At 36.8% G+C, this 16,833-nt stretch overlaps 1 protein-coding gene across 3 annotated transcripts in view; it reads right to left on the minus strand.

Moving 5' to 3' along the window:
• Positions 1-16,833, minus strand: part of LOC106872816 (putative methyltransferase-like protein 24) — a 32,138-nt gene that overhangs the window by 11,451 nt on the left and 3,854 nt on the right. For 2 of the 3 annotated variants that reach the window (XM_014919940.3, XM_089357791.1), the window contains exons 2-3: positions 3,574-3,638; positions 1,147-1,275 (exon numbers count right to left, since the gene is read on the minus strand). In XM_014919940.3, coding sequence (XP_014775426.1) covers positions 1,147-1,275; positions 3,574-3,638 — 194 coding nt within the window. The remainder of the gene's footprint in view (positions 1-1,146; positions 1,276-3,573; positions 3,639-16,833) is intronic. The other variant, XM_014919949.3, reaches the window with a different exon arrangement.

The raw sequence follows: 16,833 nt of genomic DNA on the forward strand, positions 1-16,833 counted from the left end.
CGTGTAACTGGCACTCGTGTCAATGGCACGTAAAAAGCACCTGAAGACGTTAGGTGATATACTGTGCTTGAGAAGACCCATCAAGCAAAGTGTAATCGTAATAGTGTTCAGATGCCAGTATTGCATATCTGACAGTCGCGCCGTTAGCACGTAAAAAGCACCCTTCTAACTTTGGGTTTTACGGAGGCAATGACAAGGGGCTGAGACCTTTGGCAATATACCGTGATTGAGAAGACCTCTCAAGTCAAATGAGGTCGTAGTCGATGCCGATGTTTCGTGACTGGCATCCGTGCTGATGGCACGTAAGCATCCACTGCACTCTTGAAATGGTTGGCGTTAGGAAGGGCATCCAGCAGTAGAAACCATGCCAAATCAGATTGGAACCTGGAGCAGCTCCCCATGTTACCAGTTTTCTCTTAAACCATCCAACCCATGCCAGCATGGAAAACAGACGTTAAATGATTGTGATGATGATGATGATGATGATGTATATATATATATATATATATATATATATATATAAGTACACACAAATATACTGTACATATATGTATACACACACACACACATATATATATATATATATATATATATATATATATATACACACACACACACACATACGCACATACACGTTCTGTTATTACACACACACACACACACACACACACACATACACACACACACGGACCCGCGCGCACGCACACTTACTTACCTCCCTCTCTTGCACTCTCCTATCTTAGAAAGAACTTTTTCTCCACCTTTTCCCTTCCGGTCATTCCACAATGTAACCTCGTGTATATCGTTGGCAATTTTTTCTTCCTTCATCTCCCCTTCTTTGGACTTTCCTATATTTCCGACGAAGAGCTCCGCTCGAAACGTCAAATTCTCTTTCTTTCCTTTCCCGAGCGCCCAGTAACACAATATCTGTATCACGTCCTCCCGTTGTTGTTTTTTGTTGCTCTTTTTGTCGTTTTTCCTTTTTGAACTCACTATATATATGTATATGTATATATATATATATATATATATATATATATATATGCTTACATATACACACACATATTTATAATCATTCAGAGATATACAAAGTTTAAAATAGAAAAATTTTCCAATCATTGATAAAAGCGATAGGAATGTATTTACCCAAATGCATATACCAAGCAAGGCTTCTTGGGATAATATCCGTTATCCAAACAAACATTCCATCCTCCGTCTCCATAAGAACCAACGCGGGTTATTTTGTTACACTTCACCTGAATTTGGCCCATCAATCTAAAGTAATATTCGACAAATAAATTATTAATTTTTCTTTTACATGGACACAGGGACTTGATTATAAAAGGCTGACAAGAGACATGAAGTGAAACAACTACAACTGGGAATGAAAGGCTGCATTATTTACTTCACTCTGTGAAAGGTTGTTGCTTCTACTCTACAACATTAAACAGACTGACAGAGAATCGCAGCAGAAACTATATGTAACATTTCCTCGTAGACCATGGAACTTGTTCTGGCTATTGTGTTTTTGTATCAAGTCATACTGAAATCAATTTTGCATTCAATTTTTTCAAAGGTTGATAAAATACAGCACCGTTCCTCTACAACAGACTGGAAGAATTTCAAAGTGTTAGATGAGATGCTTTGTAGGATTTTTGAGGGCTCTTTGCATTTTGAGTTCTTAGATGAATTGGTTTAAGAACACCGCCATCTATTCTTGAAGTGCTTTAAACGGAATTTTTTTCTGTTACAAGCATTCTTTCCAGGTTCTCAATTTGAGATAATTCACCATCTTCCTTGCTAGCTTAGGTTGGGAGGTTTGACAGGTTCGAATGGATTCATGGACTGTATCGTGTTCCGATGTCTGCTTTGGCATGGTCTGTACAGCTGCATGCCCATCCTAATGCCAAAGAGCAAAGAAAAGAAAGGTAAAAACAAAATAAAGTTCGCTTTGTAAAGCTTAAGCGTAGAGATTGTTTTATGTTCATATTTCAAAACTATTTAACAAAGTAGGCGAAATGAAACAGCTTCATTTAGGATTGTAATCAGTGTCTCTTGAACTTAATTCCTTCTTCGTAGAATTCAGCATCATTACAGTTGATAAAAAATATTAATTTATCTAAGATACACAAATAAATTTATTTCTCAAACGCGTGATAATGCTATAAATAGCGTGATCAGGATAAATTATCCATTTATTGCAGAAAAATACGTTACTGGCCAGCCATGGGACTCGAACTCACATCTCTGTGATTACGCGTCAAATGTTTTATCATTAAACTAAACTGCCCAGCAAAGAATTCTTCTGCAATTTTAGAACTTATAAATTTAGCTTCATAAGACGCTAACGTTAAATTCAACTTTACGATGAAAGTAAACAAATAAAGTTTGTTCTTTTTTTTTTTTGCGTAATCACAGAGATGTGAGTTCGAGTCTCATGGCTGGCTATTTCTGCACTAAATGGATAATTTATCCTGATCATGCTATTTATAGCATTATCACGTATTTGAGAAATAAATGTATTTCTGTATCTTACAATACATCTCAACGCTTCTAAATAATTAAAAAAAAAGAATAAACTCTGTTTGTTTACTTTCATCGTAAAGTTGAATTAATTTATCTGTTACTAATTTATATGAATATTGGGTAGTTCTTAGGCTGAGTTAGAAACCCAGTTTAACACCACAGCCTTGGTTGCTTTTACTCTGTTTAAACATTCAGTCCAGATGTACCAGTTTCTCCTTGTGCCAGGTTAATCCTAAATGAACAGAGGAATGCTCAAAGGCATTCAAGCTATGGATGATTTATCTTTATTTATATGCACTTATTATTATTATTATTGTTGTTGTTGTTGTTGTTGTTGTTGTTGTTGTTGTTGTTGTTGTTATTGTTATTATTATTATTATTATTATTATTATTATTATTATTATTGTTATTGTTATTAATATTATATGAAAACTCACAGCTACCAACAAGGCTGAAAAAGATCGGTGCAAGTGTGAAGGTAGAACACCTATAAAATCACCATTGCTTGGAACTGCAAGAATTCTGTAGGCGCAGGAGTGGCTGTGTGGTAAGTAGCTTGCTTACCAACATTCATGGTTCCGGGTTCAGTCCCACTAGGCAAGTGTCTTCTACTATAGCCTCGGGTCGACCAAAGCCTTGTGAGTGGATATGTATATATATATGTGTATGTGTTTGTGTGTTTGTCCCCCCCACCCAACATCGCTTGACAACCGATGCTGGTGTGTTTACGTCCCCGTAACTTAGCGGTTTGGCAAAAGAGACCGATAAAATAAGTACTAGGCTTACAAAGAATAAGTCCTGGGGTCGATTTGCTCGACTAAAGGCGGTGCCCCAACAAGTAAAAGAGTAAAGAGTAAAGATAAGAGAAGAGTCTTATCTATTCTACAGGAATAGCAAATAGATAAGAGAAGAGTCTTAAGATGCTCGTGTTGTTATCAATATAATTAGTTTTAAAACACATGAAAACCAGCTGATTACCAATGAAAGGTTTCTTATACTATATTTAACAAACAACATATAAAAGATAAAGGAATGAAAGAATATTACCCGTGGTATAATTCTTCAAGATCTGATGCAGATTTTGCATCTAAATATTCTGTGGACGGTAAAATCTAAACAAGAAAACAAAATATTGAAGATAGAGATAAATAAAAGAACGTTTCATGTATTTTCAGGGTTTAGGAGTTGAGATCTTTCTAGTTGTTACTTCACATGAAGAGAATCACATCTTCAGGATAATAGACGAAATATAAAATATGAAAATTATATAACTAAATATACTTCATGCAAATATACATATATATACATACACATATATATACACACACACACACACGCACGTATATATCTATCAGGTTGAGTAAAAAGTAAGCAACGTTGTGAACCATAAAGAATTTGTACCGGATTTTTGTAGAGTTTTGAAATTATCTGATAATACGGACACAAACTTACTCAAATGCATCAATAGTTTAATACTGATATTGCTTTTCGCCGTTGTTACAATCTTCTGAAATGGAACCGTTATATTCATGTTACAATCTTCTGAAATGAAACCGCAATATTCGAGCAATTTTGCTATTCAACTTCAAAAAAGGACGTAAAGCAGCTGAAACTGCTCGCGATATCAACGAAACGTTTGGTGAGGAAATGACCAGTGAGTGGTCAGCTCGAAAATGGTTTTTGCAGTGGAAACCTGAGCCTTGAAGATCGTGAGCGTTGTGGACGCCCATCTGTCATTGATGACGGTCAATTAAAGACCGTCATTGAGAAAGATCCATGCAAAACCACTCGAGAACTGGAAAAAGAACTTCAAGTTAGGCAGAAAACTTCCTGCAACCATTTGCATGCGATCGGAAAATCAAAAAAGCTGGTCAAATGAGTATCACACGATTTGAATGAAAATTAGAAAATGCGCAGATATGGAATTTGCTTGTCGCTTCTTCTCCGTAACCAGACCGATTCATTTCTCGACTGTGTTGTAACTTGCGATGAAAACTGGATTCCTTATAATAATAATAAACGTTTTTCGCAGTGGTTGGACCAAAATAAAGCACCGAAAACCTTCCCTAAACCCGAGTTCTTCAAAAAGAAGGTTATGGTGACTGTTTGGTGGTGTACTGCTGAACTGATCGACTATGAGATCAGTACTACCAATATAACTATAATTATCACTGGAAAATACCCACACGGATTCTATACATGGATATTTACTTTTGGAATGGAACTATACTCCTAGTACTTTTTTTTCTTTGTTTTTTCTTCTCCGCATCGCTCTCATTTTCCTGAAACAGCTGTAAGACATTCTACATAAAATATAAATTTATTTATGCCATTGGTCTCTTTATCTCATTCTTTATATATATGTATATATGTATATATATATATATAAATATATATATATATATATGTGTGTGTGTGTGTGTGTGTGTGTGTGTGTGTGTGTGTGTGTGTGTGTGTGTATACATATAAACATACAGTGTGTTCAGAACAAATTTGAAATCTTTTTATATCTCATTCTTTTTCAGGAACAGCTTGATATATTGGAGAGTGTATTGATTAAAGCTATAGTTGATAAAATAGTAGTTGACATGGATCGCTGGAAGTCATCTGATTATTGGAAAAGAATTGCCTGCATTGTAATGAGTTGTACTGGGTGTCAAATTGCTAACATCATGAAAGCCAAATCAATACACTGGGAACATTGTAAAGGTTGCAAAATGTGACATGAACAGCTGGAATGGAGACTACAAAGTTGTGACTAGCATGGAGGAACATGCTAGAATTCATCCCCATATCTTTGAATAGGGCTCTATGCTCAATTCTGACAGCTATATGAAGCTGCTGGAAATTGGGTCAATTCCTGGCTGGAGAAGTTTGCTGCTAGAAGGTCTTATGTGTGCCAGTAGAATTTGGCTCCTTACCATACATCCAGAAAGATTCAGAAGTGGGTGTCAGAGAATTTTTACATCTCCACCGGCATCTTAATTACCCCGATTGTAATCCCATTGATTACTATATGTTGGGTGCAGTTGAGAAAGGCACCAACCACTCTGCCTACAAGAACAAGGTCGGGCTGCTGGCTATGATCAAGGAAGTAGTTGAAGGTTTTCAAAGAGAGACAGGGAGGAACGCATGCACCAGATTCGGGAGCTATCTTGAGGGTACGATGAAAGGTGAGGGCGGCTACCTTGAGTAAACCGTTACCACTCAGCCATAATCTAGTTGTTATTTTCCGATTTTTTTAAATACTTATATTTGGGATGGAATAGTGTGTTGTTGTTTTTCCTTTTGCGCAAACTGTCAAATTTAGCTCCAAAACACTGTGTATATTTACATAAATACATACATACATACAGACATATATATATATATATATATATATATATATATATATATATATATATATATATATATATATATATATATATATTAAATATATACTTTTATAAAACAAATTTTACAAAATATATAGTATCTGTTAACAGTCTTAGCCAAAAACTCACAGTTGAGTTTTTGTATATATATATGTATACATGTCTCTTAAAGGATAGAGCTCAAAATCAATGCATTGACTGTTCGGTAGATAATGCTTTTTATCTGTGACGTCATGGAGCTATTCAAAATCGATGCATCTTTCAAGGATATTCCGATACCACCCAGGAATGTATTTATAAAGCAACTGATTGCCAGGACACATTCATTCATCAACAGAGTAAGATGGAAGGCTTATTTTTTAGATAAGGGAGAACAACCAGTCAATAACGCGGATGTTAACTCGCAGTCTAAAAGGCTTTTCAGATCAAGAAGCAACCCTCCATACAACCCTAGGCTGGATAGTTTTGAAGAAGAGCTCTGGACTGTAGTTAGGAACGTTAAAATGAAGAAGCAAATTACAAAGAACCATCATCTGGATTACCTAAGTGATATCACCAAGGAGATTAGCAGTCTAAACAGGATTTTAGTTAAATCAGATAAAACTGGTAATATGTATAAGCTAAAGAAGCAGTATTATTTGGAGCTTCTTAAAAAAGAAATTGAGAAGAACTATAAGACTACTAGTATGAACACACTAAGAAATGCTAATATGGAAACAAAAAAATTAATGAAGAGATTTAACCTTTTAAATAGGACTGAGCCTATAGTGCCAAGGCAACCGAGGTTCATATTGAAAGATCACAAGAATAATTTTTGGACTGATCCTAAATTAAGGCTTATTTGCCCGGCTAAGTCGGATATAGGGACACTAAGCAAAAGTATATTAGATAAGTATATCCCTGTAATAATTGGAAAACTTAAGCTACAACTGTGGTCCAATTCTAAGCAAGTAATAGATTGGTTCAATTCCATTAGTGATAAAGATAATGTCAAATTTATACAATTTGATATAGCTAATTTCTATCCCTCAATTAATCCTTCTGTTCTTAATAAAGCATTGTGGTTTATGCACAATAAAGCTGGGCTTTCTAGAGAAGAGATTAATGTAGTTTTAGCTGCCAGGAAATCTTTTATGAGGTTTAATAACAAAATTTGGATTAGAAAGGGTACACCTGATGCGTTTGATGTACCTATGGGTAGCTCAGATTCGGCCCAGGTTGCCGATGTGGTTTGTTCCTTTATACTTGATGAGTTAGCTGATCAATTCCCAGATATCAGAGGGGGTCTGTATAGAGATGATTGTCTGCTATTTCTCAGAAATAGTTCAAAACAGCAAGTACAAAGGATAAAAAATAGATTAGTTAGATTTTTTCACAGAATGGGAATGGATATTATTTTTGAGGACAATATATCTGTAGCTAATTTCTTAGACGTTACGCTTGATCTGCATAATAAATCATATAGGCCATATCATAAACCTTTAACTAACCTGAGGTATATCAATAGATCTAGTAATCATCCAAAAGCAATAACAGATAACTTGGTCCATAGTATATCTTTAAGATTGTCCAACCTGTCTGCAAATAATCTGGTTTTTGAAGATGAGGCAAGGTTTTATAACTCCGCTTTGCTGGAAGCAGGATATAATGATAAGGTATACTATATTAAACCAGATTCTGCTTCCTCTATTGAAGATGTTAATAATAATAATATTAATAAAATTGATAATGTGAATAATAGCAATAAGGGTAGTTATAAAACTAACAATAATAATAATAAGAAGAATAATAAGAATAATGTTAACCCATTCAGTAAGCTAAAGCATAGGCCAAGATCCAACGATAGTGTACCAGGGGCTGAAAGTAGTAGGCTTAAGTTTTTTAGGGATAATAATGTAGGTTGTCATTCTAGGAAACAGGATAGTCTATGGTTCATCGTCCCTTATGGGAGGCAAGTAAAATCAAATTTAGTTAGTTTATTCAGGAATGTAGTTAGGAAACATTTTCCAATTAACTCGCTCTACTATAAGGTTATTAACGAGCATAAGGTAAGGTTCGGATTTTCAAACACCAAGAATTTGACCCAAATTATCGCCGCTCATAACTTTAAACTTTTATCCTCAAACTCTAGTCATAGTTCTGTTGACATAAACACAGAGGGTAATAATAATAATAATACAGGCAATGGTCGAGATGTTAGTCAAGACCAAAAGGATATGGATAATACCACTAACTTTGGTAATAAACTAATAGAAATATCTGAAGATAACCCTAATAGAATAAGATTCCTTAGTGCAAATGCTAAAACTAAAAACATTGTCTATAGGTGTAATGTTATAACGGATAAGAAGATTTGGAGTTATATCGGGGCTTCGTCACTTGAGGTCTCGAAACAAATTTCTAATCATTACTCTTCCTTTAGGGATAGGAGTAAGCAATATAGTACGGCGCTTAGTAATTTAGTTTGGAAATTGAAAGATGAGAAAAAGGATTACTCCCTTGAATGGTTGTTAGTAGGCAAATCGATGCCGTACGACAAGGGTAAAAGTACTTGTTCGTTATGTAACTTGGAATTATTTTCCATACTTTTTTCCAAGGGTCACCTAGTTAATAAAATAACGTTTAAAGCTTACAGATGTCTACATATGTATAGACATACGTATGCATTTTATAAATAGGAATTACCGGAATGTGTATAGGCACAAGTTCGAAATTAAGGAATAGGTATATTCATCTCTATATATCTTACTGGAATTAGGTCTGTGGCGCAAATATATGAGTGTATATGTATATGGGTGTAGGTATACATGTGGAGACACGTGAGAGTGTATGTGTGTATATATGTATATAGGTATGTATGGAGACGTATGTGTATGTGTGTACATGTAGACATATATAAGCTTGTGTGTGTGTATGTGCATATGTATCGATGTATATATGGAGGTATAGCTATATGTGTGTATGTACATATGTACGCATGTGTGTATGTGAGTATGTATGCGTATATATGTAAATGGGTGTGTGTGTGTATCTGTGCGCGTTTATGTGGGTGCATGTGTATTTGTATGTGTGTATATGTATATGCATGCATATGTGAGTGTATATATGTGTTTGTGTGTATATGTGTTTGGGTGTATGGTTATACATAAAAAATACATATAAATATATATGGGTGTGTGTATCTAAGTATAGGTATATGTGTGTGGGGGGGTAGGTGTGGGCATGTGGGTGGTGGTGTGCGGTGCGTGGGCGTGGGCGGGTATAATTAATGAATTAATTAATACACTATCGTTATAGGAAGATCCGATAGGAAATCTTGATGTACAGGGGGGATGAATTTTTGGCAAGGGATTTTTACGCTGTAAACCGGGCGGTGTACGTCGCTGGATTTCGGCTGACTGGTTTGTTTACATTCTGTAAGAAAATAACGATGGTAGGTTGCGTGCCGTCGATTATTCTTTCACCCTCTTGGATGATGTGTGTGTTTTGCTAATAATAGTATTGGTGATGGCAATAATGCGACCCTGATGAGATGGAGTATCCAGAAATTTGTAATATGTTGTAATTTGTTACAATATTTTACGAAACATCTTATGATGTGGTTTATTTTTCCGGGATACCCTATTGAAATGTGCATAGGTTTGGCTTATTGTTGTTGTTTCTGTTATTATTATAATTGTTGCTGCAACAAAGTATCTTCAATGCATTGATTTTGAGCTCTATCCTTTAAGAGACATGTATATATATATATATATATATATATATATATATATATACATAACACAAATAATGAGCGGTGTTCCACAGGGCACTGTCTTGGGACCATTGCTTTTTATAGTCGCCCTCTCAGATATGCCTTCAAGTGCCCGGATAGCCACTCTTGCAAGCTACGCAGACGATACAAAAGTCTCGCAGAAAATACAGAACTCCAGTGATGTTGCACACCTTAAGAAAACATCTAAACAGATGCCAGAACACCGACAAAAACATAACAGTCACAATTGAAGCCAATGATAGAAATTGAAGTAATTTAAGAATTAAGGAGGCTATCTTCTTAAACAGACTAGGGCCCCAAATTAACAGCAGGTTAGAAATTAACAATCACTATACTATTTAACAACATCGACACCCTGCACGAACGATGGTAACATGCTCATGTAACACAAGATTATATTTAAAAAATGCACGTATAATACATAACTTGGGAGCAGCGCTACGGATATGCCAACACACGCGAGCTCAAGATATGACCACCCTCATGCACTTCTCACGAGGAATTCCGGAAAGAACTTCGTGAGACCACTACGGGAACGCCTCCGACAGACTTCAGTAACCGTTAGAAAACCGACTATAACAGTGATTCCATTACTTCCTAGCAATATCTGAAGAAGGAATTTTTATATTCCGAAATATTATATTAGACTATGAATAATTAAACTATTTGTAGCAGTTATTATAGTCCACTCTGCATTGTTGTGCCATTCCAGACACGTTACATTTCATATATTAGTATTTAGCAGAAGTAACAGAGTGACTGAAGGCCAGAAAGTTTCATGCGTTGGCATTTATTAATTTAGTTAGAGTTTTGGACTCACGATTGTAAGATTATGGTTTCAGATCTTGACCTGGACGATGCATTGAATTCGTGACCAGAACACTTCCTTTCACATTGCTCCAGTCCACTCAGTTGATAAGTGGCAATGCACGAAACTCTCGAACTTTAAGTCACTCTGTTGTTTCTGCTAAATATTAATAAAAATATACTCATATTTTGAGTTATTTTTCCTGTTTGCATTAACATATATATATATATATATATATATATATATATATATATATATATATATATATACATATATATATATATATATATATATATATATATATATATATATATACATATATATATATATATATATATATATATATATATATATATATATATATATATATATATATATATATATAATATACTTTGATACTTTGATAGGTTTCGGCCAGTATTGGTCCAGGCCAAGTCTAACTTAATAGTACCGCCTGATGAAGTCATTTAGATCAAGAATCAGACATGGCCCATTCGAGTGGAGGGTTAATGCTTACGGAGACATATCCGGGCGTAGGAGGATCTCTTGAAGGAATTTGTCCAATGACTTCTTGAACTTAACAGGGTCTGTTTTTGCTTTGATGTGTTTTGGCGTATTGTTAAAGAGAGCAGGGCCAGTAGAGGCGAAGTAATGGTGCCGTATTGTTGCTTTGAGATGCCAGTGTGATGTATGTTGTGGGCGGATAGCACGGGGCCTAAGTATTGGGTGTATCTTAAAGATGATGCCAACATCATCTGGACAATGTAATGGAATATTTTCTACATCATGCAGATGATGTAACGCTTACGGCGGCGTTGGAGAGAATAAAACTTGAGCTTTTCTAGTCGACCCCAATAGTCAAGGCCTGTCATGCCATCTGTATTTTTTTGTAATTGACGTTTGAGATGCTTCAACTTTCATAATACTTTGTTTCGTGTGGGGAGACCACTATGGACAACAGTATTCAAGGTGGGGCCGGGTAAAAGTGAAGAAAAGAAGGATCATTTTGTGGATATCTCTCGACTGAAAAGTTCTGAGAAACCAGGAACACATTTTACGGACCATGTTAACATTGCTGTGTATATGTGTATATGAGCGGCACAGCTTATGTTATTGTCAACAACACTTCTCTTTTCCCTTCCTTTGTCTCTCTCAACATCTACCTCTCCTCCTGTCACCTCACCCTCTCCCTCATATACTTCTCATTTCCCCCTCTTCTCCGTTTCTTGCTTTCCCTCATATCCTTCATCCTTTCCTGTCTCTCCCTCACTCTGTCTCCCTTTCTCTTCCCTTCCTCTCCCTCACTCTGTCTCTCTTTTTCTCCCCCTCCTCTACCTCCCTCTGTCTCGCCAATACCAACACCCCCATCTCTTTCCTTCATATAACCCTCTCTTTTTCCTCATATCACCCTCTCTCTTTCCTTCATATCTCCCTCGCTTTTTCCCTATTCCCCCTCTGTGTTTTTTTTCTTTTCTACCTCTCTCTATCTCTCACTTCCTGTCTATCTTCTACTCATCCTCTGGGCTTAAAAAACGATGATGGCACCAAAATGGGAGAAAAAAGAATCGAATCTTCTATTGCGAGCATGATGATTGCTAGTGGCGATCCGCCAAACAACATCACTGTTGCACTGAAAAACAATGGCTTTTGTAGAACCATTGATCAGATAGAGCGAAAGAAAAATGAATTCATGCGATCCTATATGCTTATCAGACCACACATTGACACCTTGGATGTCATAATGGAAAACTATTGTGGCATTGCTGATAAGGATAGAGAAAAGGAAACAAAACCCAGAAGTCTCTTTGATCTAGTGGTTCCTCAAAAGAATGGATCCTCCACCCCTGTGAACGACCAGGCAGAAAAGAATAGAAGAGCCAAAGAAGCAGCAACTAGTAGCCCCTCTGTGCCAGTGACCCTTCAAAGGAACCGAGCCCTCACCCCCACTGGACAACCAGAGGAATGAAATTCCCACCACAAGAAAAGGAAGGACAGAACACGAACACAAACATAAACAAGGAAAGGCAGAAAAAGGAAAAGGCAAAAATGAAATAACCAAAACCGAAACCCCAACCCACCAAGCGAAAAACAGAAAAGCCCATGGAGGATCCAATGCAATCCGAAACCCTATAAGAGAGAAGAAATTTGGAGGGCACTCAAGGATCTGCAAATTTTACCTGCAAGGCAAATGTTGGCATGGGGAAGGCGGCAAAAACTGCCGGTTTGCTGACCCGAGACCCCGCCAAAATTACAGAGGCCTTAAGGAGAAAAACATCCCCGAGGAAAGACAACAATTGTTTCCAAAGAAAAAATATACAAAAGAAGTGCGCTCTTCGGAGGTTATGCGCAAAACAACAGCTGAGTAACAGTCTATTTTGTGCATGGCGCAAAAGATTATGCAGCAGCAGACCTGGCTACACCAAACAAGGAATCTTGTCCACCACTGCGCAAGACAACCGCAGTCAACAGACATGGGATGGCCTCCCCTAACGCCTGCACAGTTGTCACGTCAATATTTTTACTGAATATTGGGAGCCTATTGCTTCATAGTAAAAGCAAAGTTTCCTTCCTAAGAGACCTTGCTGCATGCAATCAAGCCCTATGCATAGCGCTCGTGGAAACTCACCTCAGCCCTGATATAGAGGATGCAGAAGTACACGTACCAAAATATGTCATACTGCGAACAGACAGAATGGAAAGGAGCCCTTGTGGAGTTGCTGTATACATTCGCGATGACCTCACTACCCAGGTCTTACTGTCATACTCAAATTCAGAATGTGACACTCTAATTGTATACATAAGACAACACAATATAGTCATATGCAAAACATATTGCCCACCGGATGCTCCAAACCACATAGGCAAGTTTGAAGATTGCTTCACAAGAATTTAAAAAATCCTCATGAAACTGGAACACCACGTGAGCGTATTTCTTATGGGTGAATTCAACTTCCCCAACGTCAAATGGCCCGAAGGCCTCATGCTCTCAGGAATGACTCATTGCAAACAAGCACAGGTGGGTGGTCCCTGTTCAACTTCACCAATGCCCTATTCATGGAGCAAGCTGTACTCAGACCAACTAGGGCGAATAACATTTTGGATCTCTGCTTTACGAACAATATGGACACCGTTCATGATGTGAATGTGACGCCGCCAACATTAATCTCGGATCACAACATAATAGAGTTGTCTATGTTTGGGCCGAAAGTAGCCAGAGACACAGCCTAAAGGAAGCACCCGAAATCTCTCCAATCTGAACTTCCACAAAGCAGACTGGAAATCGATCCAAAAAGAGATCCTCATACAGGCCGAAATGTCTCTCCATACCAGACATTGGCATGAAACTTAAATATTTCATGTCTGTTGTGCAAGCCATATGCCAGAAATATGTTCCAGAGCACAAGGCCAAAGCAAATAGGAACGAGATTCCAAGGGAGAGGAAGATTCTCATGAGACGACGGACGAAGGTTTCAAATCGCCTCAACCAGCATCCCAAAAGTAGCGAAAGGTCCCGCCTAAAAGCAACACTGATGGAGATTGAAAAACACCTGCAGCAATCTTGTGTGAGGGAGAGAGCACACAAAGAAGCCTGGGTTATAAAAAACATTAAGTCAAATCCAAAGGCCTTCTTTCATTACGCGAAAGAAACAGCCTCAGTACACTGCAAGATAGGACCCCACTTTCAAAAGTATGGCTCCTCCACTGGTCATTCAGTACCTCTGTGAACTATATATATATATATATATGTATAAATAGATACCATATATATATAAATAAACAAATACCATATATAGTTCAAATTTACTGAAAACAAAAGACAAAGACAAGTGCAGGAACAACAAGCATGTGTATTAATTTAACGCTCGTGAAGAATGGAAAAGTCTTTTACGTTTCGAGCTTACGCTCTTCAACAAAAAGGATTAGGAGGTAGAAAAAAAAAGAGTGAGAATGAGAAAACAAACGGAGAGAGAAAAAAATGAGTAGGGATTAACGGTTTAATATTATGAAATGTCCGGAAGAAAGTGACAGAAAGGATTAAATGGGAAAAAGGAAGGAGAATGAAAAAAAAACGAGAAAGAAAAGAAATGTGTATGTATGTGTGTGTGTCTATATATATGTAGTCATCGAAGAGGTCACAGGATGTGTGAGGGAAGATTTCCAGACAAATGATATGAAGAACAATAATAAAATAAATCTGAAATGGAGAACGAATATATAGTGTGTGTGTGTTTATTTGGCAAAAAATAAAAGAAAAAAAAATGACTGTTTCAACACATGATTTCAAGAGTCATGCACAACAAATTCACAAACATATTTGGGTGTGATATTTGATATGCCATGACCTTGCTTTGGTGACAGCTTTTATCTATTTCCTATTGTTTTGCTAGATACGCCTGCAGTAGTCATGCTCCAGTTCTTTCAACCACACAGCTTGCTGTGTTGATCATTTGTTTCTCATACAGATTTGCAATAGCCCTCAACTTGTTTTTTTGTTTTTTTTTGTGGGGATGTCTTTCACAGAGATTTTTACCTTTTACATTGAAGTTGCAGTGAACTGGTTTGGGGGTCTCTGGTAAATAATCTATTAACCATTACGTTCTAGATTTTTATCTTAGTTTTTCAGCTGTAGCAGTGAGTTGTTGGTTCAGCTGATGCAGTCCAGAATTCAATGTACGTATGTATGTCATTATTGAGTTTATTTCAAGATTTCTTGCCAATAGAGAAAGAACCGGTTTCTGACATAGATCCAAGGTTCCTTCATTGGAATTTTAACATCAACAACAGGGTATGTATGTATGTATGTATGTATGCATGTATGTATGTATGTATGTATGTATGTATGTATGTATGTATGTATGTATGTATGTATGTGGAGGCGCGATGGCCCAGTGGTAAGGGCAGCGGACTCGCGGTCATAGGATCGCGGTTTCGATTCCCAGACCGGGCGTTGTGAGTGTTTATTGAGCGAAAACACATAAAAGCTCCAGAGAGGCTCCGGCAGGGGATGGTGACGAACCCTGCTGTACTCTTCCACGACAACTTTCTCTCACTCTTTCTTCCTGTTTCTGTTGTGCCTGTAGTTCAAAGGGTCAGCCTTGTCACACTGTGTCACGCTGAATATCCCCGAGAACTACGTTAAGGGTACACGTGTCTGTGGAGTGCTCAGCCACTTGCACGTTAATTTCACGAGCAGGCTGTTCCGTTGATCGGATCAACTGGAACTCTCGACGTCGTAAGCGACGGAGTGCCAACAACAACAACAAATGTATGTATGTATGCATGTATGTATGTATGTATGTTTGTATGTATGTATGTATGTATGTATGTATGTATGTGCAAATTTGTATGATTAATGTATGTATTCTCATACATAGAGTTACATATCTAGACATGCTCATATATATTTAAATGATAAACTTCTGGATAGTTTTACAGATTTTTACAGTTCCAGTAATGGATTGGATCTGTAGTCTTCGAATTAGCTTTCTCCTTTCTGGTTTTGAGAAGCCTAATTTCTCAAGATTGGTATTCAGGCGGTGTTACATATGTATGTATGTATGTATGTATGTATGTATGTATGTATGTATGTATGTATGTATGTATGCATTATTATGTATGTGTGTATGTATGTACAAACAATATATGAGTATATGCATATATATGTACATGTATGTACATACCTTCATCTACATGTACATATAGATACATATCTGGGTACAAGACGTTGCAAAAAACATGGACAAAATGAGAAACAATGTATGTATGTATGTATGTATGTATGTACAGATTCATGAATGAATGAACGAACGAATGACTGACTTGCACAGTTTCTGTAAAATAATTTCATTCATAAAGCTTTACTTGGTTCGAGGCTTTGTCAAAGTACCACACAGTGGAACTGAGCTTGAAAGCAGTTGATCCCTCCTAGAATACAAGTGCAGGTGTGTGCATGTGTTGTTCTGTAATAACCATAAATATCTATGCGTGTGGATAAAGTTGCTGACGTGTACTTTTGATAACACTATCTGGAGCAAAGTATGTCACATAAAAACATGTTACATTCAACCAGTTTTATTTATTTATTTTTTTTACAACAGTGATCACTAAGGTTGAATGATAGAATAATTTAATCTGTTGTATGAAACAGCATACCTTAGGACATGAAGAGTGTAAATAGTACTTTCAGAGCCAACGATCACTAAAACTAATTAAAATTACTTTGATTGCCGTTTTATAGTATAATAACAGTATAACCCGACCATGTCCGGGTAACTTATTATGCCATCTACGATAAGTCTTTCTAGGTGAAAATCAACTAAAAAAGAAAGCCTTACAACGAAAAAACCCTT

This window comes from Octopus bimaculoides, chromosome 9 (genome assembly GCF_046866305.1).
Source record: "Octopus bimaculoides isolate indiv1 chromosome 9, ASM4686630v1, whole genome shotgun sequence".
NCBI lineage: Eukaryota > Metazoa > Mollusca > Cephalopoda > Octopoda > Octopodidae > Octopus > Octopus bimaculoides.